We start from the raw sequence: 24,385 nt of genomic DNA on the forward strand, positions 1-24,385 counted from the left end.
TCAATGGTATTAACAAGAATTCTTGTAGAAGTTTCCAAAATCTTGTTCTTGACCCACCTCGACTGAAAAGATGTTTCTTGATGACAAAATACAATGCCTTGGGAGCAAAAGGACAGGTGAAATGTATGACCAATAAGTGTCCTTTGTCCTGTCTCTGTAAGTAAATGTGACTGGAAATATTAGGACCAGCAGTATTCAGAAGGGTGGGTAGAGAACTAAAGGTCAGGCCCAATGTGGAAGAGCCAGGTCTTGCTCTTCCTTAGCTCCTTGTGTCCTACAAGATATAGGATGTTGGGAGGTTAACTTAAAGCTAATTGGATCCCATTTCTTTCTTTTCTTCCTCAAACAGATATTTTCCCTAGGTTTTAGAAATAATTTTCTCATCCCTTTCTTTTGCTGTGCTCCATCTCCGTTTCTGTCCATGTCATCAGTTGTAGACAGTGAGCTACTTTTCTGTAATCCTGATGGGGAATGGGAAAAGATCCCCTCCACAGACACACATCTGCAAAGCAGCAAACTCTGCATCTTGCTAGGCTTTTTTTTTTTTTTCCTCTCCTGCAGCACTGTGGAGGTACAGTGACATTCCAAAGAACAGGACTTGGAAGTCATTTGAGGGGTAAAAAGAACATTTAATTTCTTGAAACTTGCAGTCACTGCCCACTGCAAACATACATTAGAAAGGGTCAGCTTCCAGAAGTAAATGACAGCAAGGTCTTTTCTGGTAAGTCTCGCACCTGTCAGAAAGGGAGACTTGAACTGTCAGCAAATCAGTGTCCCCCTTCGGCTAGGTATAAGAAGATGCAGAATATATATCATGTCCTGTAGGAGAAGGAGACCAATGGGCGTGCCCTGGATTACTGTCTATTAGATTTGAACCTTCCAAGTTGACAACTTGTAAAGTCTAAATGTTTGGCAATCAAGATAAAATGGGCATATACTACCCAGGGCAACTGTACCTTAATAAAGCTGTAACTTACTGTTTAAAGTCTTACTGTTTAAAGTAACAACTTTAGTATGTTATCTTCCATTCACTAAGAAAACAAGTAAAGGACCTACCTTGTCTTCTTGATTACGGAAATAATACAGAATTTTTCCAACTAGGGTACACCAAACTCTTTTGGAATATCCATGTTTCACCTGAAATTACAGAACATTAGGAACAAGCAAAGCCAGAAAAATACAAACTACATTTCACCATCTCTGAACTTTGGTTATGTTGGGAATAAATGCCTTGGTTCAAATTTCTTTCCACATTACTAAACAAATAATTAAAACTGCGTAACTCTATTAAGGGTATAAGAATTAAAGCATCAGATGCTTGTCTAAAGCCTAGTAAGGCCAATATGAGTTTTTCATTTGGCTTTGGATCAGGCCTAAATTAGTGGAAGCTAACAAAATGGAAGAATTAAAAGAGAAAAATTCCTTTTATACAGTATTCTTATTATCTTGAAATAATCTGTCCTAGTGAGTAATACAGAAAAAGAGAGCACCCACTGAAATAAGGTACGTCAATTAGGTACTGAAACATAAGCTGAACTAGGATACCCCTGAAGTGCAAATGGAGAACTCATCACAGGAACTAATGAATTAAAAAGACAAAAAGAAAAACAAATCAAATCAAAGAACCAGAAGAAAAATATTGGCTGAAGTAGGCGAGTTGGTGGTCCTTCTGGATTGTTCACATTGTAAAGTGCTGGGAAACCAAATGCATGTCTGTTTTGCTTATATTTAATTTATTGTAGGGCCATTTTGATCTAGATCCTATTCTTAAGAAATATTGAATAAAGCAGATTGGGGGAAGAAAAGTGTTCCTACCTTTGTAAGTAACCCTTTCATGGTTGGCTTGATATCTGGCTGTATGAAAAGTGGGCTGGCAGCCTGTATTTTAAGAACATTCTGTAGTACTTTGATCCATTCTTCTAAGATGTTGGGAGAATCTGCAGTCAGGTAGTATGTTCGTTTTTCTGTGGTCAGCTATGTAGTAACAGAAGAGTTGAGCTTTAAGAACATTATACATTTGACCCTACAGTGTGGGGGTTGTAACATAGAATCATAGAATGGTTTGCGTTGGAAGGGACCTTAACGATCACTTAGTTCCACCCCCCTGCCATGGGTAGGGATGCCTCCCACTAGACCAGGTTGCGCAAAGTCCCATCCAACCTGGCCTTGAATGCTTCCAGGGATGGGGCATCCACATCTCTGGGCAACCTGTTCCAGTGCCTCACCACCCTCACAGTGAAGTTCTTCCTTACATCTAATCTAAATCTACCCTCTTTCAGTTTAAAGCCACTACACCTTTTCCTATCATTACATGCCCTTGTAAAAAGTCCCTCTCCAGCTTTCCTGTAGGCCCCCTTTAAGTACTGGAAGGCTGCTGTGAAGTCTCCCCAGAGCCTTCTCTTCTCCAGGTTGAATAAACCCAGCTCCCTCAGCCTGTCTTCAGAGGAGAGGTGCTCCAGCCCTCTGATCATCTTCGTGGCCCTCCTCTGAACTAACTCCAACAGGTCCGTGTCCTTCTTATGTTGGGGGCCCCAGAGATGAATGCAGTACTGCAGGGGGGACCTCAAGAGAGCAGAGTAGAAGGGAAGAATCACCTCCCTCGACCTGCTGGTCACGCTTCTTTTGATGCAGCCAAGGATATGGTTGGCTTTCTAGGCTGCATGTCATGTTGAGCTTCTCATCAACCAACACCCCCAAGTCCTTATCCTCAGAGCTGCTCTCAATCCACTCATCGCCCAGCCTGTATTTGTACTTGGGAGTGCCTCAACCCATGTGCAGGACCTTGCACTTGGCCTTGTTGAACTTCATGAGGTTTGCACGGGCCCACCTCTCAAGCCTGTCAAGGTACCTCTGGATGACATCCCTTCCCTCCAGCGTGTTGACTGCACCACGCAGCTTGGTGTTGTCAGCAAACCTGCTGAGGGTGCACTTGATCCCACGGTCCACGTTGCCGACAAAGATTTTAAAAAGCACTGGTCCCAATACCGACCCCTGAGGAATGCCACTCCTCACCGGTCTCCACATATACTGTAACATATACCACCCAATGTAGTTTCACAACCTTGGGGGCATTATTTTCCCCGAAGTACTTTTCATTAACAAAACATTCCGTGGCCAGGCAGAGCAGACAGACCCTTTATAGGGCTTTATCTGAAAAGTTCCAGGACAGCAGAGTTGAGAAAACTCAATTTATCTCCTTTCAGACAAACAACTTCTCTCAACCCTAATGGCTGGCCCCAACACCACTCTTTGTATCTCAGATGTGATGACTTGACCTTTGTAGCAATACAAACAAGACTACATGTAGGCCTTTTTATAGTTTCTGTAACTGAAATGATTTTTTTGGTTTCAAACAAAGGGCACTGATTAATTCCAAGTCCAAGCTTGGACTTCCAGTGCAATAGGGACTGGAACAAGGGGTTGGTTTTTGGGATGGAGGGAATAGATACCCGCTGAAACACAGATGAGAAAAGCAGGCACCTGAATTGTTTGTTTTCCATCACCCCTTTCAATGTGGCTAGATGCATTTAACTCAATTTGACCTTGAGGTTTTCGAATGACATCACTCTGTATGGAAAGAATGGAAAAAGAATATTTTAAATCTACCAACAAATAGAAATAATTAGTTATAGAATTCATTTAAACATTAATCTTGATAAATAGTTCCTAGTTAGACATTGAGTACCTTGTACACCTCTTGAGGAACTGAGTCCTGAATCACTCTCTAACATCTCAGAAACCAGGAATACATTTCTTTTCCTTCTAGCACGCCTAGATTCTCAGTGAAAACAATCTAATATTAAATAGCAGATAAGTTACATGTACTTACGGGAGATTTGTAGTATAGTAATTCACCTCCTTTAAGCACAAACCACCGTCGTTTCCAGGTCTTTACTTTACCACCCATTTTTAACAGATACCCAGATTTTTCCAAAGGTTCCTGATTATTTAGAAGTTAGATAAAAAGTAGTTAGGTACACATATATACATATACCCCTCAGAGATATGTATAAATACACACAGAGAGAGATATTTTAATGACTTAAAAGCATGCTAAATAATAATTACAGTATTTGATGAGACTTCTAGTCCAACAACAAAGTTTTTACAAGCATCATTAAGACAAACGCCATGCATGTGGGATAACTAATTAATATCCCTACTTACAGTTATAGTACATGGAGGGAAGTAAGTGATTTGCCCAGAACTATATAAAAAAATGAAGAATACGATGATTCCTGATTGTACTTTCTAATTATTTATATTAAACAAGGAACGAAATGAATACAATGTAAATGTATTTTTTTTCCCAACTTCAGGGCCTAACCTACAGACCAGATATAGAGCACTCTAATTCAGAGCTCTGCACAATACATACTTTTAGTGCGTACACCTGTGGAACAGAGTTCACAGTTTTGCTCTGTGAAGAAAGCTTAAAATCACCATCTATCTTCATCACCAGGCAGTCAATCCAGTATGTTAAGACACTAACTACTAACACAGGCCATTAAAAAATTCCCAGAGACATAAAAATACCCCACAATGGTTTGGTTTCTTTGACCTGTCCTTGCATGTTGCTCTACTTATGATTTCTCTGATGCGTAAAGTTTTCCCTGTATGAGGAAACTATAGAAACGTATTACTGCACATAGATTTCTACTGATGCCTCCAGCTCCTTCACTGGAATGCCGTTCTATTTCCCTGAATATTCAAATAATAATTTTAAGCTGATTTTAGTATTTCATATGCAATCTGATACCAGATCTTGTTCCAAGAAAGGAAAATCTTAAGTGCTTTGAATTGTCTTCTGGAGTTGTCTACCTGTTTCCGCTCATTACACAGAAAGCTTGGAATTATCCTCCACTTTCCATCAATCATTATAGCCTTATGTGGCTAACTTATTGTTGGTATATTTTGCTATTTGTACTCATAAGGCAGTCTGTGAGTCAGCAAGACTATTGAATATAGAGATTTGGTAGCAGCCTTTGAACATAAAGGTACACTTCTTCACAGAACTTCAGTACTCACATTTTTTCCATTATCACTAGATGAGGAAGAGGTCTTAGGAAGTTTCTGCTCTGGCTCTGAATAGTCTGTATCTACTGAATATGCATCTGGAGGAATAGCATAGTCACTTTCTGAGGTCACAGAAGACAGAGACACACCTGCATTAAAAGAAGAAAGATGTTTCTTTACTTTTTTAATTAGAAACAAATTAGATCAGAATATCCATGCAGAAAGAATATCTGAGTAGGATCTGCAGGCAAACACAAGTATCAGCATAAATCCATCAGGAACCAGGCATTTTTTAAAATATGAGCATATCAAACTATTAGCACAGTGCTAATACCCAAATCCCATTTTCTTCATAATTAAGCAGAGTTTAAGTCACTTCAAATGAAACACCAAATAAATGTCTTCTATATATTATCAACTTCTGTTATATTACTACAGCTTTTTTAAGGAGGGAGTTAGTGCTGTGCATCACACTCACTCTAGAAAATGAATACAGGATCTTTAATTCAACTAAGCAACTTTCCCTTTCCCCCTTCTATCATTCAGTCTAGTATCTGAATTTCTCATGCAGCTGCTTGTGTATAAAGCTGTGCTAAAGATCTGCTATATGCTGAAGCTGTAGGTGACTGTCTTTATTTTGCAATTAGTATGAATTTTTATACTGATGTTTTCTAAAAATCTGAATTTCAGATTTCAGGAATTTTTTTAGAGTTTATTAGCTTTAATCCTGAAAAAAAATGCACCCTGTTTTCAATTCTAGTGAATCAGCAATAAAAATTCAAACTACTCCTTATTCATCATAGAAATAATTATTTTCAAACATGTGAACATGTCATTTTGTAAGGACTAGTGTTCTACGCCGAAAGGTTACTCTCCAAGATTGAGGTGAAGATGCTTTGTTTCCTTTGTTTCATTCATTTCCAAACTAATTTGCAAATTATATTTAAAAAAACCCCAACTTTTCTCATTTATTGCTTTGGTAAGCCACCTCGGCTTTCAGGGTGGGTTCTTCTCTTCTCATGTAGGATCTTTAATAACAAATATGCAGCAAACTAATTATGCACCTAGTGAAATTTGTGGCTGCCTAGATTTTTAAACAGTGTGTTCTCAACAAAGATATGTACATTTATGTTTTGTGGTTAAGAAAGGCTTCCATGCATGAAACAATGCAAGGACTATTTTATGAGAAGAAAGCATGAACAAAAGGAATGGTTCCATTTTACAGACACAAATTGTAGGTGAAACCAGGTATTAAATTAGCTAATTTACCTTTCCTGTTGTGCAAGCATGTAACATGAGATGCCTCTGCAGCCACAGCACTGGTTTTTGCTCAGCAAGAGGGAGCTCCTGGGAAGCAGGAACTATGGGTCCTTTTCACACTAATGTAGCAAAACCATAACTGCACCACTGGAAACAGGACTCCAGGCCAGGTATGGCTGGCAGTGGAAAACTCCTAGTGGAAACATGGCTATATCTACCTGCTCAAGCGTGACTGAGCAGAGCTCCTGCTAACTGGGATTTTAACATGTGTAACAGAGACTACCAAATAATGTTATTTTGCATTTCTAAAGCAATGCATAATGAAGGATCTTGACACTTGGCCTCACTGGCATCTTACATTTTAGTCTCCCTTGGTTTACCCAGCGAAGAAATCGCAGGGATATAACATTGATACTGTCACCCCATGAGGAAGCATTATATCTTTCAATGTTATGAAGCATACTATTTTCATTCTGCAGATGGAAACCACACAATTACCTAGAGCTGTGAGATTTGTCCTCCACAAAGACAGAACATTACTGGATTCAAGTGTTTTAACTAAATCTTTGCACAGGACCTTGAGAAAATCGCTGTAAAAATTAAAGAAGTCCTTTACTGCATGAGTTGACAGAACCAAATACTCTGTTAAGGGAACTTTTCCACCTGCTTTCTGATCACATGAAACTGTTACTTTGTTTTATAAACTTGGATATATATGGGGTTTTTTTATGATGGCAATTACTTTTTTCTACGTCATTTTTACCTACCTACAGTTAAAGGTCATAGGAAGTCCTTGGCATGAGAGTATAGATAGAATTGAGCTTCTTTCTTTAAATGTACAAGTCACTTTTCCCTCATGACAACAGCCAGCTACTAGATTAATGCCTTAAAAAGACATCTCTAATAACAGCAATAAAAAGAAAGCCATGTATAACAGTCCTTTCTCCTGCTTGAGTAATAGATCTAGGCTTTGATAGCTGAGGTAAAAGCCTAGATTTAAGATGTCCATGCTATTTAAGGAAGAAATCTATTTCTAAGAAGATCATTTAAACTATCTAGTCTTCCCAACTTACCAGAAGTTACTCCTTTTTGCCTACCTCGTTTCATAGCCCGAGGACTACCCGGACCACTTCTACTTCGAGAATCAGACTCAGAAGTCCTTGAGCTGGACCGAGAGCTGTCTTCTTCCTCAGATCCTGACGACTCATCTATAAATGGGCTGTTGCTTATTTGAGTTGCTTTCTGCAGAAATTAGCACAACATTCTTTGATACCTTGCAGAAAGGGTATCAGTCATTTCCTTAAAAGTGTGACAGAGCTCTGCTGGCTTCATAACATTCAAAGCTGTTCTTACTTGGGTTGTGAGTTTTGGCACACAAATATTAACAGAAAACTGAATTCCCTCTGCCCTCTGTGTACTCAACCACCCCCACACTTTAAAACTGAAACCTGAGGTAGCTCAAGGGGTGGGTCTTTCCAAATCACAAAAGGCTGCCAGAAAACAAACAATGCTGTGATTAGTTACTGCTGGCTATCTGACTATAAACAGCTTTGGCACTGACACAAAGACATTTCTGCACATAGACACCCTTTTAATTATGGCATTGAACACCATGTTTCTCTGTTTAATAATTAACAAGCCTTTGGAAAAAATCAGCAAGGAACCTAAGAAGAACTGACCTGGGCTAGTAACATTTTATAAGCAGCAATAATTTTTTTTTCCAGCTATTTGACATTTCCATTACTTCTGGGGTTCTGTGATCTCTAAACATCATCTTATGACATATTTGGCATGGTAGCATCAAATGTGAAACAAGTTCCTGAATGTGAAGCCTAGTGGTATTTAAATATTTCCTTTAAACGTTAATACAGTTACCCCTTTCAAAGTGGTGTAGACAGGAGTGGTCATATTCTTATATATCAGAGATGTATATAATCCAGATATGGAGTATGAAGTTAGTGAAACAGCACCTAAAAAAGCAACATATTTCATAAATGACCTTCCTAATTTACCCCTCAATTAACCAAATTAAAAGGTAATTTTTTTGCATTGTATAACTGCTATAAAAAGCTAACTAACTCAACTGTTTTGGATTTGAGATTTATAGCTTTTTGAAATTTACAATGGTTTTAAGGAGTATAAATAAATTGTAGTCATGACCACTAACCCTTTTTAAATTGGAAGTTTATTCTCTTACCTTGGTACCTGGTATAGAATCTTCAAAATGAATTGCAAAGAAAACTGGAGTGAACAAAGTACAAATTCAGCACAAAGTCTGGAAACAAGGTAATAGAAGACAATGGAAAGATAACCAAAGATCTTCTAGGTTTTAAATAGCAGATAACTTCATCTTCACAAAAATATCTTAGAAGAACATGGGACATTTGAGCCTTGCTTGTAAATCACCATTAAGAAGAGAGTTCTTGTTGATGAGAGAATGAACAGCTAAACCACTTACTTTTGTTAAGATATTCCATGCTGAAAGCTTCAGACATCCTTAAACCAGATTTCGCTACAGCATAAATTCTGCTTTCCTATACAAGCAGAATGGATTTGATGGTAGATAATTAAAACACAACAATTACTTTTCTTCTGTTTAGCCTCCCCATAGCCTTCTAGTCTTTGTGTTAGTGCAACAATGTGATAAAATGGTTGATAAAATGGCATCATCAGTAGCAGCTGAAAAATGCTCTCTTGTTTTATATGCCATACCCATCATATCCATAGTCTGTTTCAACTTTTTTTCACACAATGCTTGCCCTGTAGGTAACTTATTTTTAAAAATACTATTATCAGAGGCCAAAGAAGCTATAGTGAGAATATTTTTCAATGGAAGATTGTATGTTAAGAAGAAAGAAATGCCATTAGGAGGCAACTTTTCAACCATTTTGTGTTAAAAGGCCAGGATAAGAAAAACTATAATGAAAAAATATGCAATAAAATATATACATAGAGAAGCTGTTATATTAAAGCATTATTCATTTTTGAGTCATTAATACATCTCTGACTGTGGAACTGCAGATTCAGTGAGTCCTGACAGAGTTAATTTTGGATTTTGTGTAAGACATATTAACATCTATTTTAATTCCCTTATTGATGGCTTTAGAATTTTACTTGGAAATGTGATCAATAACTTCTGTAATCTGTAGTTTAGTCAGTCTGAAGTTAAGTCTTCTGCCGACTTAATTGTCTAGATTGTGAGCGGTACAATGGTTATAGCAAAGGCATTGACACCAGTACTCTTAGGCTCTAATGGTGTTAAGATAAATAAATAAATGCAGTCACAAACATTACCTTCTTTGATACACTCAAAAGGACATATGTAACTTAGATCTGACATGAAAAATATCGGTCCTATCTACAAGAATAGTGACTATGTTTTTCAACGGCAGAAATACTGCGCTTCAAATCAAACTTGCCTAGTTCCAATTAAGGTAACACCCTGTCTTGTCATCAAACAGAGAATAAGAAAGGTAGAGGCAACAAAAATCATAGAAGAGAGGCACAAGAATGAGTTAGTTTCACCAGTATGAAAAATAATTATACTTACCCAGGATGGAAATCGATGTAATGGAGGGGTTGGAGGTTTGTTGCTAGCACCCTTTTTTGTTGTATCACAAGGTTCCTGGGCTTCAGCATTTTGTGTTTCAGTGCAGTCATAGGTAAAAACTCCTTCATCGCAACCAATCTCCATTTTCTCTAAAATATCAGTATCTTCTCCATCCACCAGATCAATGTCTGTTTCCTGAGGTCTCCACGGACGTATCATGCTTATGGCATTTCTATTTCTACCAAACATCCTGTCAGAACTCAACTGGGGCTGGCTTAGATGTTTCTTTGCTAATGCTGAATTTATACTAAATACATTGGGAGTCCGTAACTTTGGAGGTGGCAAATTTGAGGGAGAATCTGATGGCGTTGTGCATTGAGAACCCGCAGAAGTTGCTAGAATTGGGTGTTTGGGTGTCAGAGAAGGGGTTAAAATTGGACTTGGGGTATTTGCCTCACTGGATGAGGATGAATAATCTAGCCTCTGAGACTGAAATTTCTTATTCAGCTCATCTGAAGAACTATCTTGGTCTTTCTTTTTACTTGTGAAGTCAGAGTTGCACTTTCCACCTGGATTGTTCTGGCCTTTTCTTTGGGACCCTTGCTGCCAGGAGTATAACTTCTTCTGCTGAGTCCTCTGAACACCAAAACTCTCTTCTTCAAATAGAGAACTACTGTCATCAGATGCTGTCAAATACATTTCACTTCCCACTCTACTGTACCTTGCATTCCCCTCAGATGTGTGGCTTGAAAGAGTCGATGCACACCTGGATTTCAGTCCTTTATTGTCTCCTCCATCCTCGTCTGAGCTCCAGTCACTCCCAGTAGTGCAGGAGTTCTTTGACATGTCACTGTCTATATCTTTGGATGAACAGCTTGTTCTCACATTTTTGTTCTGCTCTGATCCAGAGGAACTTTGTTGCAATGACTTCTGACCTTTATTGGCCTCGTGTGCAGGACCAGCAAAGGTAGTTTCCAGGATATCCTTCTCTAGAGGAGAAATATAATGAACATGAGAAAATTACTTTAGCAAACTTGACTGCTGAAGGATTTTGTCATCATTTCTGCAAGTAGTAAGTAGGTAATAATTTCAAATGCACAAGCTCATTTAAGTTTTAAAATATTGTAAATAATAAACCTTAAGAAAAATATTGTAAATTTTTGAATGCAACTGAAGTTGCAATGATGTTTCCCAAAAATTGTACCAGACATTACTCAAAGTTCTAGCCAAACTAAAAATGGCAATAAATGTAAAGATAAGCAGAGTGGAACCATATTTTAAGGTAAACCACATATGTATGAAAACAAACAAACAAACACCCCCCCCCCCCAAACCCCAAAGAATTAAGAGGGTATATAAATTTAGCTGCTTTATTAAATCTAAGGAAAAATCAAAGTTTAATAAAAGCTTGTCAGAAAAGATTTTCATTAACAAATCAAGTATTCTGAGCATTTCTACAGTGTTTATACACAGAACTTTCTTCTGCAAGCTGTTATTGTATTCCCAGTGGTGAATGCTTAAGATACACAGGAGAGGCTCATGAAGGATGCTTAGGGAAAGATGCTGTATTAAAAAGAGTTTTGCTTCTGCTGTTCAATTTTACCTGGTTTTGCAAGACAGAGCTATAGCTTGCAGCACATCAGTGACATCTATGTGCTCCCCCTGAGTTAAAACAGATGCAAGAACTAGGGCTTTTCTACAGAGACACTTGGAAAAGTTAAGGTTAAATAGCTGTATGAAGTTAAAGTGGATTAGATAAGCCAAAGATTTTAATTTAGTCCACATAAAAGTAATGAAGTCACAAAAGTTGATCTGTTTCCATCTGGGCAAGCCTAAGGTTCTATTTCTTATACTTTCCCTTGAAAAAAGATTCTTACTTCAATTCCCTCATCTATAAAAATGGAAATAATAATACATACCCACCTTTACAATGAAGTTGGTATAATATAAATATACAAAATATTAATAGGAAGTACTTCAGTGTCTGATTTTCTACAGAACTCAACTTGCAATTTTGGGTACCATGATTAACTGTGGAGAAAATGCTGAGGTCATAAATAGTACTGTGGGACTCAAATGAAGGACTAGAGCAACAGTCTTCTTCCTGAGCTTTTCACAGCTTAAGGGAAGTACCAAACTGCAATGGACTTGCTTACGTTTATAATAGCTTAACAGCACACCAATTTGCTGGCATCACCAGACTTCAGGGCTTGTTGGGGAAATTGTATGAACTGATCAGGGACCTCTCTCCTTCTCTGGATAGGAAACGATGGTGCGAAAAGATGCCTGAGACTCCCTTCTGTTATTTCTGACTTTGATCATACTAATGAAAGATTACTGAGTTGATCTCATTGAGTTAGGGCATAAAACTAACACTGGGACATCAATGATAGCATAGACAAAATACAGAAACTGGACTTACGTGAGAATCTACACAGGCATAAAAATTAACAGCCCTCCCTGGGGGATTGGCAGCTGTAAACTCCTTACGCTATTGGGGAGCAAACCCGGGCCACAACAAATCCTTTCCTTTGCAGCCAAAGTACCTGTCAGCCACTGCATGCTGCCAAACAATGTATTAGCGGTATTATGGAGACTCTAGTGCTCAACAGGATTTCTTCCTAGTTATAGAGACTAGCATTAAAGAGGGAGAGAGTACTGCTATGTACTTTGAAAATAGCTGGTTTGGATACACTGACATAATTGTCGATTTTAGTTTTCCACCTGTGTCAGAATAAAATGGCAGTATTGGTGACTAAGTACCTAGCATGTTTTTGCCTTCAGTGTAGTCTGACTCTTTAGATGAAGACTTGCTTATTTCTTCAAACTTAGGAGATGGTTGAGGACTTCTTGCTCTATTTGAAAAGCATCCAAAAGTCAAACTGCTTAGTCGCTGAAACTCTCCAGGTTTTTGTGTTGAATTAACCGATTTCTTGCCCGTAGCTTCTGAAGAATATAATTCAGAAATCTTGTGTTAATGGGATACAGCAAGTTATGCTACCTGTCTCTTTACTTTGCAGTGTGAAGTGGTTTTTTTTAAGATAATTAAAATTTAGCAAAAAGATAATAAAAAAATTACAAGAATAAAAATCTACCTGATACCTCCCCATGTCAAAAGAAACCCAGAGCTACATTTCAAGTTCTTAAAGATTGATTTTTTACCATACAAAGAAAGAAAAAATTCTCCCTTAACAATTTCACAGCAATAAGGTATAAAACATGCACTTAATACAGAATGAAAACCTAGTGGAAATCCCTGATTTTATTCTGCTGTGACTGAAATTAAACCTGTGGATTGGTTTAGGATATATAATATGGGAAAGACTTTAGAACAATAGTACTAAAATATGTGATGGCCTTCCCTTCAGATAAAAATATTAAGAGAATCTGTAATACATGCTACAGCAAATATAAAGGAATAAGTTAGCAGGCTTAGAAGGTATGTATGGAGGACTTCAAGAGAAGGTGAAAGCATAAAATGTTTAACTGCCTCGAGAATATGAAATCTGTCCTTAGGGACAGCTATTCTGCCAGAAACTGATAGGAAACAATGCTATCCATCCCTGTTTATAAAAAGTTCTGTGACAGATCCAGGAACAAAAGGCCCTTATCCATACCTGTAAGCTGTTTAAAACAGTACCACATGATCATAATATATAGCCTGTTACCAGCATGGACACTGCAAATGGTAATAAATTTCTCAATATTTTTGAGCATATCAGGAAATGTGTGTTGAAACCAGCTGACAAATTCTTAGTGTCTCAAAAAGCCTTTGACTAGATCTTGCAGAAGAGGATGACTAAAGCTGTTAAGTGCTGAAGTATATAGAATTGCTACTGATCAAAAAATAGCAAAGAAACAAACCAATCCAGTTTCCCCATTAACACAGAGGTGCATCTTAGTTTAAAAGCTTCATATTGTCTATGTATGTATTTGTCCTGGTTTCGGCAGGGACCGAGTTAATTTTCTTTCTAGTAGCTGCTATAGTGTTATGTCTTGGATTCAGTATGAGAAGAATCTTGATAACACACTGATGTTTTCAGTTGTTGCCAAGTAGTGTTTAGACTAAGTCAAGGATTTTTCAGCTTCTCCTGCCCAGCTGGCAAGAAGGCTGGAGGGGCGCAAGGAGCTGGGAGGGGACACAGCCAGGGCAGCTGACCCAAACTGGCCAAAGGAATATTCCATACCATATGACATCATGTCCAGTATATAAACTGGGGGCAGTTGACCAGGGGAAGTGGATCGCGGCTTGGGGACTGGCTGAGGATCGGTCAGTAGGTGGTAAGCAATTGCATTGCGCATTGCTTGTCTTTCTTGGGTTACATTTCACTCTCTTTTTATCTTCATCATTATTATTATTATTTTGTTTTTATTTCAATTATTAAACTGTTCTTATCTCAACCCATGAGTTTTACTTGTTCTTAGTTCTCCTCCCCATCCCAACTGGGGGGGAGGAGTGAGTGAGTGGCTGTGTGGTGCTTAGTTGCTGGCTGGGGTTAAACCATGACAGTATTTTGTAAATATTTGTATTTTCATATATTATGCATATTACAAGTGTACATGCATGTATATATACACATATACATACATTTCTAAATGTCTGTGTATGTACATATATACATGAGATACCTTATCAAGAAATGAGGGCTAGGTAGCAAAGTAACAAGATTTTCAGATGATAGTTAAGTTGTCAGGTCAACTAAGTATGGAGAGGACTGTGGGAACCTTCAGAGAGACTTAAGAGTGAACAGGCAACATGGTGGCAAATAAAATTCAACTTTGATTAATGCAAAATAATGCTCCTTGGAGGTGATATTCCCCTTTCCCATATTTACATTTTATTATTTTTAAATTAACTATATCCACTTAGAGAGGAACCTGGTGATACTGTGGCTGAATTAAGGTTTTGGATCACTGTAGTCAAATGTAGTACTTAAAAAAATCTGATCAGAATTCTGATTTCCAGCTGAGCATTTGCTAGAAAAAGCAGATGCAGACTGACATTCATCTATTCCTTAATAGTGCTAGGACCACCTATGCTATAAAGAAGTGAAACCAAAGATCTGACATAAATCCAGTCAAATCTTACTACTTGCAGAACCTTTTAAATAACAGACACCTGTTCACCCAACAAAAAACAAGCTGTGACTTCTTTGTATTTTTAATAAAAATTAAATTATTGCTTATCTAACAGCTTCATGTACAGTCACTTTGATGTTAATTCATACTAACTGAAATATTTGTGATTTCACAGAATATTTCAATTATGCAGATGCACAAATTAATAGGGAATAGAAAGAAGTATGCCAGATATAGAGAAGTTTTTAAAAGATTTGTACATTTACCTTGCAGTTTAGATTGTACTGTTTTCATCTCTTTGGTTTGCTTTTGGTTGATCAAGCGAAGGTTCTGATTTTCCACCTCTAACTAAAAGCATATAAATGTAATCTCAGCCACCAGTGAAACAATTTTTAAAGTCATTACATCATTCAGATTTTCTATGAATTTCTGCCTGACTAAGGATAAAGCTAGTTCAAATGGTAAGCTCCTCTCAGCTACTTCTCTTAATGCCAGTCTAGGCATTTGTTTATTCTGAATAATGAAATTCCCTGCAATGATTATTTGCTCTACTTCTGTTAAAATCATTCTCCTGACCAAGCAAACCCAAGACTGCTTTAAAAAGCCTTCATAATTAAGAAAAAAAGAAATCTGCATTGGCATTTTTAATGAAGGCAGAAGGCTAGAATTACAAACTTTTATGCCACATGGCAAACCTAAGAGCAAGCAGCGGAATTAGAGGAAATGATGGTGCTAATGCCTCCTACCACTCCACAGCAAAGATTAAAAAAATAGGTACCGAAAAACTTTATACAGAGCAGAAGACCTTCTACAGGAAGAAAAAAAAGAAGAACCCACTGCTATAGCCCACCACCAGGAGGTAAAAGATGTTGGTTCAAACTCCAGCAAATTATGCAAAGGGAAAGTCTGAATCTGAGTATCCCATATCACACAGACGGGAGCCAGCAATACCACTTTCCATAGGGTGGCACTTAGCCACCTCTGCAAAACTAGCTTGAGATTCTCCATGTTTCAAACCAAGTCATATTTAATTTTTTCTAAACTTTTTCAAGATAATTTTAGCTAAACTTAATTGCAGTTGTATTCAATGATTTCAAAAACTCCCCTCACAAACTAATAGTAAATGTTACTTCTAGTTTCCTACTTTAAAAATAATGATTTAATTGTTTTTCAACTGGAGTGAGTATAATTTCCAGTTAACCACAACAGAGTAGGATTTTAACTTTTACGGGCAACTTTAAATTCTATACACACAAGGGAGGAGAAAGCACAGCTGCACACCAAAACTGGCAGCCACAGGCAGGGCAAAGACATGGTTGTGTCACCACAGCAGAGAAACAAGGGAGACAACTGGTTTCTTTTGAGAATAGAACTGGTGCCCCTGAAACTGTTCATGATTAGGAGTACTGTGGGCATTGGAAAATAAAAAATTATCAAGTCCTTTTTTCTGCCAGGCCCCAGCAGACTTGGTCAGCTTTCTGGGGATTATTCACACTTCAGGCATCTGCTTGAGCAAGCTCAGTTTGCCAGCTAATCTCTCTCAATTAGTGGAGATAAGCAGACCTTCCACAGAGCAGTTACAGGCCTTTTCTCCATGAAGAGGACCCAGATATATTAGCTGACCAAATTAAGATATCAGAATTTAAGTGACATGGATACTCTGCTCTCTGTGCTATTGTTTTCATGTTTCCTCTTTCAAGCAAATAACTATATAGATCAATGAAACTGGGAAGCCTTTTTTTTTACTACGGCACAAAGCTCTTTAACAGCCAAAAAGCCTAAGGGATATCCAGTCACACCATTATATTTTCTGTATAAGTACTGTAGCAAGAGTTATACCTCATGGAGCTTGACTGTCACCCATTCTTTTATTTTAGCTGCTTTTTCTTCTATGATTTTTGCTTCTTGCAGTCTTATTTGCTTCTGGAAAAAAATTGACAAGCATATTTTTCACTGAGTATTACAGTCTGCCTGAGTAGTACCTTCAGACACAAATGCTAAGATTGCTTGAAGTAATTCAGTCTCCTGGGCAATACATGGTGATTTAAAAAAAAAAGATGAATATGCCCTTCACAAAGGCTGCCATTCCTTTCTCCTCTAGGAAAAATGAAAGCTCTTCAGAGGAGACAGTGAAGAGGAAGAACACCTTTCCCCTCTTAAAAGTTAGATGTTCTTTCAAAGGAAGCCAGAGCATAATTTTCAAGTGAATAAACCTTATTCAGATGATATACTTCTAATGGGAACCTCTTTAATCAAACAACAGAAATAATGCTAAACTTTTCTGTCCTCTATTGATCTTAATTTTTATTTTCCTTTTGTGTAATTAGGAATGGAACTGATGCTCATCTTTTATTACACCATTATTTCTAACCTGTTCTTCAAGTTGTTGCTCCAATTTTTGTATTATGTCATTTTTATCTTGTATCAGGATCTCCAGATCTTGACATCTTTTATATAACCTGGTTTCTGATTCGCTCGTTTGAACATTAGCTGCTTTTAATTTTTCTTCCATGACCTGCACCTATTTGGAAGGTCAAACACAAGACTTTAACAAACATAATACTCCAAGTTCAAGGTAGTCATTTAATCACAAAATGGACTGTTAAAATTGCCCCCACACTTAAGATTCAAGACAACCCTGCAAAGTTCTGACGCCTATTTGAGAAGAAATTCCAGAGTTCCTTATGTCACCCTAGGCATCTCATACCAATAGGACTAGCAAAACAGTGATAGACCTTATACGGATTTTGTTAGTATCAGTGAGAGGCTTCTAGGTTTGTAACACAGAAGCTGTTAGAAATGCCAATATGGGAAGAATGCAATGTATGTATAGGAAGTTGTTGATAGGCTTAATAAATGATGTTTAAATAAACAAACAATTGCACAGTGTGAAAAAAACCAACAACTTAACACAAGCATGCTAAAAAATGGCTAAGAAGTACTTAGCTTGGAGTCAGGAACATTTTCTAACTCCACATTAGTACACAAACATCTTTTTTCTTACAATTTTCAGCTTCTATCTGTCTCACAGTAAGATACAAAGGATTTTTAGGTAATACCAGAGACATGTCCATAAAATGTCTGCAGTAGCAGTATCTGCCATTTGGAATCAAAGGCAACTTTGGTTAAATATTTAGCCATGATCTCATTCTTTAGCTGATGTAACTTCTACAAGAAGAACAAACAACATGGAATAATCCTATTTAGAGACTGTATTGGATAGCCTCGCTTTATTTTCTTACAGATTTTCTAAAATAGGTCACTGTTCCTCTCCTTTTGTTTCCATGTGCGTTGTATATCAAAGACGCAAGATGCATCAATGAAGAAGCTATTACGTGTATCGATTTTTGATTTGTGCTGTTACCTTTGACTTTATTGAACTGAACTGGATATTGAGCAGAGAAAGGTGTTAGAACATCTCTGTAAGACCAATTAATAGATGTAAAAAGAAACTGTATTCTCCCTTTTAAGCAATACCTAAGAAAAATAGCAATTTTCTGTATTTCCCTTCATTACTATAACATGCACATAGCTAGTGGAGTTATTTTTCTATTTATATATATACCTGCTGAAAAGCTCTCTCTGCTTGACGATCAGCATCTATAACTTGTTTCTCAAGCTGCTGCATCTGTAGATACATAAAAACATGTAGTAAAATGACCGTGCCTTCTGCCAGAGATACCACAATGAAACGTATTTTCATGGTCTGTTTTGAAAAAAGAAAAGACAGGTTGTGTGCAGGAGCGTAAAAATAAATAAAATGATAAACAGCGTGTCAGACTGGGAAAATAATTCATCATTATGACCATATTAAAACTTTAAGATTCTTCTACAGAAAAAAAAATTAATACAACTTTTCTTCATAGTATAAATTTGTGGCTGCTATATGACATACCACTTTTTTCCCCTGCAACCAAGAGTAGACATTCCTTTGACAATAGCCCTGAAACTCTCCTCATGCAGGCTCATAGTCTTAGAAAGTGCTAAGCTCCTTCATGTCCTTCGAAAACTGGCAAGAGCACAGGCTACTTGGCACATTATACAATATGGCCGCTAATTCTTCTGAAGTTGACAAATTTAGCTCTTGGGAAGAATTGTGCTACAAGGCCTGTCCCAGACTCCTCCACCCTCTGCGTGAAAGAAGGAAGTATGTGGCTGAAGAGACACAGTGGACGCAGGTGCTCCATGGAAAAAAAATGTGAAAATCCACAGTAGAAACAGATGATGACAGAGACCAGCATAACATGGAGGAGTGCAGGTCACTTTTGAGTGGTGAGAGACCCTGATCCGTTACTTTATAATGATGCATAATAAATCACAGGCACAACCTTTGCCGTGGGCCTCGGAAAACCCCTGCATTTTACATGATTAATTTTGAAAGCTTTTCCAACAATATGGAAGAGAAGAGGCCAGAAAGAAATACTTTGTTTATATTTTGTTACATTTTGTTAAGAGCTCTCTAGTCTGCTTTTGGTGAACAATGCAATTATGACTTCTTTAAAAAGTAAACTGTGGTTTGAAATAACACTAGAAGGTATGTAAGGTATTCCATGACGTGAGGACTTACAGGTTCTCAGGAAATACCTAGCTAAGACTTCAGTTCATCTGAACAGGATGAAACATTAAACAATTAACATTGGGATACTCAGTATTCAGCTTCAAAATTGTTCATAGAAAAGCATATCATACAAATAATGCAAATGAAAACCATTTATTCCTTTTCCAGCTTACTGCTTGGTTTTAAAATAATCAGTTTCATTCTGTCCTGCTTGTACTCGATTTCTGGCATCTTTCAGTTTCTTTTTCACTCTGTCTCCTTCTTTCTCTTCCCAATTATGTTGTCAATCACATGAAACAGTTTTGTGTACTTTTAGCACCTCATCCAGACAAGGACACAGAGTCATCATTTTCTATCAATCAAAAACTGAAAATGGAGAAAATGAGTTTTCGCTAACATAAAAAAAGCTGTGACTGACCTTCTAGTACTTTCCCATACAATAAAAAACCCCAAAGTCTACATCATAATACCACAACACACCATTAATACAAGAGCAACAAACATGTCACAATATGCCTGGTTATGGTCGGGTCCCCAACGAGTTGTTTTGCAAGAACACTTCTCAGGAAATTATCATCCCAGTCAATCGCGTACTAACAGTCTGGACAGCTGGACAGAGATATGAGCCTTCTTTGTTCCTCTCTGGTCACATGTATTTAATTTCATATTTATATGACTTCATGTTGAGATTTTAACTTTGAGATTAATTTTTAGAATTTTGAATTCTAAGGTTACTTTCCATCTGTCTTTCTGGTTTTACGTTCAAATAGAAGTTTGGTTTACAAGACTCACTTTAATATCATTTTTAAGACTTTCTTTTTTAGTTAATTGAGGATTCAGAAATCGAGGTTATTTCTGAATATATGGTCAGCTAACATTCAACTGTAGTAAAAGCACTATGCTAAACCAAGTAGAAGTGCAGCTATTATATAAATAATGAATGCTGTTAATATTCTATAGTATTATGACAGAAAACTCCTTCAGATATTTATAATGTGAAATTCATTGTTGATGAGTAGCAAGTTGTTCATCAGTTTTCACAGTGAAACAATTTGTAAATGCATGTGATTGCCATGGCAGTAATTGGCAATTTATTTATGTCCCATAAGTAAAATTAATTTCATCTGTAAGGTCGTATCAGAAACCTAGCAGATTTAATTAATGGAAATAAAACCTGAAAATGGCACTTGCCAGGTCCACTCAGCTGCCACTGCAGCACAACTAGGTCTGACTTGGCTTAAACCCGAAAACAACTAGTCTTTCTAGCAGTATCTAATAATCACTGAATCACTTTACAAGCATTAAGCAGTAGCACTGCTCTTCTACAGAACAATCTGAGTGCTGGATAATACAGTGCACTAGAGACCTAAGTTCCTTCCACGTTTCTGCACTGAAACTGCACAATGCACCTCTTGCTAGGACTATATACTATTGCACAGGACCAGGAACATAATAATATGTTCATGTACACTACTGGGACAAAGAATATGCTTTGAAGAAAGCTGTTGCTACGATGAATATAAAGCTAGGAGCCAAAGGAGCTGAGAGAATAATTACCAAGAAAAAAAGCATTCAGAGATTAAAAATGGAAGAACAAGGTTTATTTTTGCTTCTTTAAGAGTTAACTATTTCAAGAAGGTATGCTAAGAAGCTTTGCGTAATCTCAAAGTATGGATACGTCAGTCAGCTTCCTGGCAACAACTTAATGAGGCTTTATTTGGAAAATTTCTAAAGGGTCTTCAATTTATTTGAGGAAGCTTATGTTAAAAAAAGTGCAAACTATATTATTAAGCAAGAATGGAATACCATAGTTACCAAACATGAGCACTCCTATTAAATTGGCCACCATTTCAATAATTTGATGCTACATAACAATTACTAAGTCCTGATCTTCCCTTTCTTTAGAGTTTATATAGGTTTGTTTTGCAGTGCCTATTGTTAACAATAATGAAACTTTTAAAATATGTAATTTTTTCTCCATTTGCATAAATAATCTCTAACCAATCCACAAAATGGTTTTGCCTGAAAAATGAAATTTAAATCTATACTCTGACTGCTTTACTACTCTATAGACCTGTGAAGTTAATGAGAAAAAATTATTGCTTTAGGATACTCTGAAGGTTATCAAACTTGTTGGGCAAAAGATTGGAACTAGTTCCAAGGGAAGGATTTCTCTTAATGAAGAAAACCTAACCTTAAATCTTCTTAAGTTAGTAAGAAGTTTGGTAGCAATGATCACAGCATTACTGAGAGAGAGGAGAGAGAGAAGGTGAAAATAACGTGATTGGACTAATAGCTAATAGTTTAAATCACAAGTCATGCTTTGAACTTGTCAAGAATGAAATGCAGTGGCAAATTCTCTTTACCCAGTGACTATAAAGACAATTTCAGATCATGGATAGATAGCTTATGATCCTAAAATAATTTTTTTTAAAAAAGGTGAATACTACCTAAACTTAACCTCACAATGGAAGCGGCAGCTAACTGTAGCCATATCCACATTTGGAGGCAAAGGTCAGTGTGCTTTACAGGTGCCGAAGAACTCTCACCTATGGCTGCAACTTGAATATTGATGACCAACTCTGACTTTATATAGAAAGTGATTTGAAAAACAGAAAAGTCTGTTGAATTAGACATCTGTCCCACCAGCCTCCCTCTATATACATCTATGCAAAAACAGTATCACTGGAATTAAATGGTCTATACCAGCTGTTAGGCTAGATATTTCTTGAACAAACTACAGTCTGTAGAATATCAACAGACATAAAGTTGGCTTCCCAGGAGAAACGTGGAGGGCCAGCATGTAATTGATGACATCTGGCACGTGAAGTATATTTAAGCTTGATTTTCTATCATGTCCTGAATTAGATATCTTGAAATAATGCCCCAGTTCAACAAACCTCTTGTAAGGAATATTCAGGTCATGCACACCTATGATTGGTGCAGGCTCTTTCCAAAATTCATTTAAGAAGTCAAGGGTGTCCTGTCATAATCTATACTGGTTTTGGTTTTACAGTCTTAAATATAAAGAATAAATGTTTTAGGCCCATGAACAAAAAATACATGCATACTGACTAAAGAACAAGATCGGCACAGGTACAGAAGAACAGACTGCTACTTTAACCTACACTTTCTCGTTCTTTTTTTAAATGTAAAAATCCTCTTATAATTTTAAGAAAATGTGCATGCTGCATCAATTATCTGAATTATGGAAAACAGTATTTATTGTTAGAAACAGAGTTGTTTTTAAACTTGGTAAGGAAATAACCACTCTACATCTGACACTCATCAAATTGAGCTATTTTTTGTTCAAACAATGAACAGAGAAATGCTGCATGTGAATAAATACTGAATGCCTTGAAGAAACATGGTAGCAATAAAAACAAAGAGGTGTACTGCCTTGGAGGTCTGGACATTGAAGCACAATACACAGTCACTGGGAATTTTTGTCAATACAAAAGCGAATCATATAGCGATTCTTTTTCATAGGTCACCTGGAAGTTTCTTGACTGTATTCAGAAATATTCAACATATATTTTTGTGCAAGTAAAGAAATTTTAATTTTATTAAGACACATATTGCATGAAATCACCAAAGGGTATAAACTCAAAAGTCATCACTCATAAATTTCAAAAATACTCCTTTTGTATGTATATATGTGTATATATACTTTCATTTATATACATATATATACAGATCAGTGTTCCTGTAATGTGCATTGAAGAGAAATTACAGCACTAAGTGGATATTTCTCCTGATATTTGAAATAGTTATAATTTTAAAGGAAATCTTTTATTTTATAAATAAAAATTATTGGAATTCATTCCTTTTTGAGATCTGAAAATGTATGTTATTTACAGGAACAAAAACCTGATTTTTTATCCAGGTCAATTTTCAACGTAATAACTTGTCCCGTTCACATTTAAAATTTACATTACAATCAGTGCACAATACACTGTCTCCTCATTTTTAATATTATAAACAACACAGTTGTATCACATAGACTTTTTGGAAATTTTTTGAAATAAATACAGGAAAAAATACGACCATTAACGAACAAAAAGAAAAGCATCAGTTCTCTGTAAGCCTTTCAAAGCATGCTGGTAATAGGTCAGAGTTTTCAAAAATGAAAAATGAGTTAAAACCTAAAGTTTCTAAAGCAGAAATACAGTCTGTCTATTGAGTAAGTGCAGAACCTCCAGTGACTTGAGAATGGTATGTTTAGCATCTTTTTTCCTTGCATTTTAATTTTTCAATTCTTCCTCATCTGAAAAAAGGCCCAAACCATCTGTGGTCGAAAAATTATGTTCCACATAAAAAGAACACTAGTAAATCTGTCCATTTTTAGATTTTGTGAACTATCAGTCCTCACACCACATAGTACTTACAAAACCAAAGAAACATGGGTATATGGTTGCTTCTATAAATAAACAAATAGGAGAAGCAGGTGAGGGATAAACACACCTACACTGTCTTTCAAAGGTGCAAGCAGATATAAACTGGTGATGAACAAACATAGGCTGGAAATTAGAAGACCCTCATTCTCCACACTGACTAAAAAAGATTTTGGAACTGCCTTCTAATAGAAGCTATAAAGGCAAAAGATCTTACTTTTTATGTGGTGCTTGATAAATCTATAAATGGTTTGAAGAATATGCCTGCCAGCTATTCCAGAGCACTGCATGTGACCAAGATTTCCCCTTTTGGTTCTATATTCCTACGTTTAAACCCAAGTATTTCAACAAATCTCTGCATTTCCTTAAGAATAGAGGCAGTACTACTCAAAAGTCATCTGTTTGGCAGTGGCTTTGACAACCACCAGTTTTCATGTTTTAAAATAGGCTATGCCCAATCTGTACATGTATAAAGCCTTGCATACATTTGTTAGTTAAAAGCAATGGTAAAACAGTTTTAGAAGCATG

At 36.8% G+C, this 24,385-nt stretch overlaps 1 protein-coding gene across 1 annotated transcript in view; it reads right to left on the reverse strand.

The window, feature by feature from the left end:
• Window positions 1-24,385, reverse strand: part of PLEKHH2 (pleckstrin homology, MyTH4 and FERM domain containing H2) — a 61,617-nt gene that overhangs the window by 23,686 nt on the left and 13,546 nt on the right. The window contains exons 3-16 of the mRNA XM_049833850.1: window positions 18,471-18,533; window positions 17,277-17,426; window positions 16,745-16,828; window positions 15,172-15,253; window positions 12,590-12,772; window positions 9,827-10,815; window positions 8,735-8,810; window positions 8,152-8,246; window positions 7,374-7,518; window positions 5,029-5,165; window positions 3,830-3,940; window positions 3,481-3,567; window positions 1,816-1,974; window positions 1,057-1,137 (exon numbers count right to left, since the gene is read on the reverse strand). Coding sequence (XP_049689807.1) covers window positions 1,057-1,137; window positions 1,816-1,974; window positions 3,481-3,567; window positions 3,830-3,940; window positions 5,029-5,165; window positions 7,374-7,518; window positions 8,152-8,246; window positions 8,735-8,810; window positions 9,827-10,815; window positions 12,590-12,772; window positions 15,172-15,253; window positions 16,745-16,828; window positions 17,277-17,426; window positions 18,471-18,533 — 2,442 coding nt within the window. The remainder of the gene's footprint in view (window positions 1-1,056; window positions 1,138-1,815; window positions 1,975-3,480; window positions 3,568-3,829; window positions 3,941-5,028; window positions 5,166-7,373; window positions 7,519-8,151; window positions 8,247-8,734; window positions 8,811-9,826; window positions 10,816-12,589; window positions 12,773-15,171; window positions 15,254-16,744; window positions 16,829-17,276; window positions 17,427-18,470; window positions 18,534-24,385) is intronic.

The sequence above is a fragment of the Accipiter gentilis genome, chromosome 30 (assembly GCF_929443795.1).
Source record: "Accipiter gentilis chromosome 30, bAccGen1.1, whole genome shotgun sequence".
NCBI classification, from domain to species: Eukaryota; Metazoa; Chordata; class Aves; order Accipitriformes; family Accipitridae; genus Astur; species Astur gentilis.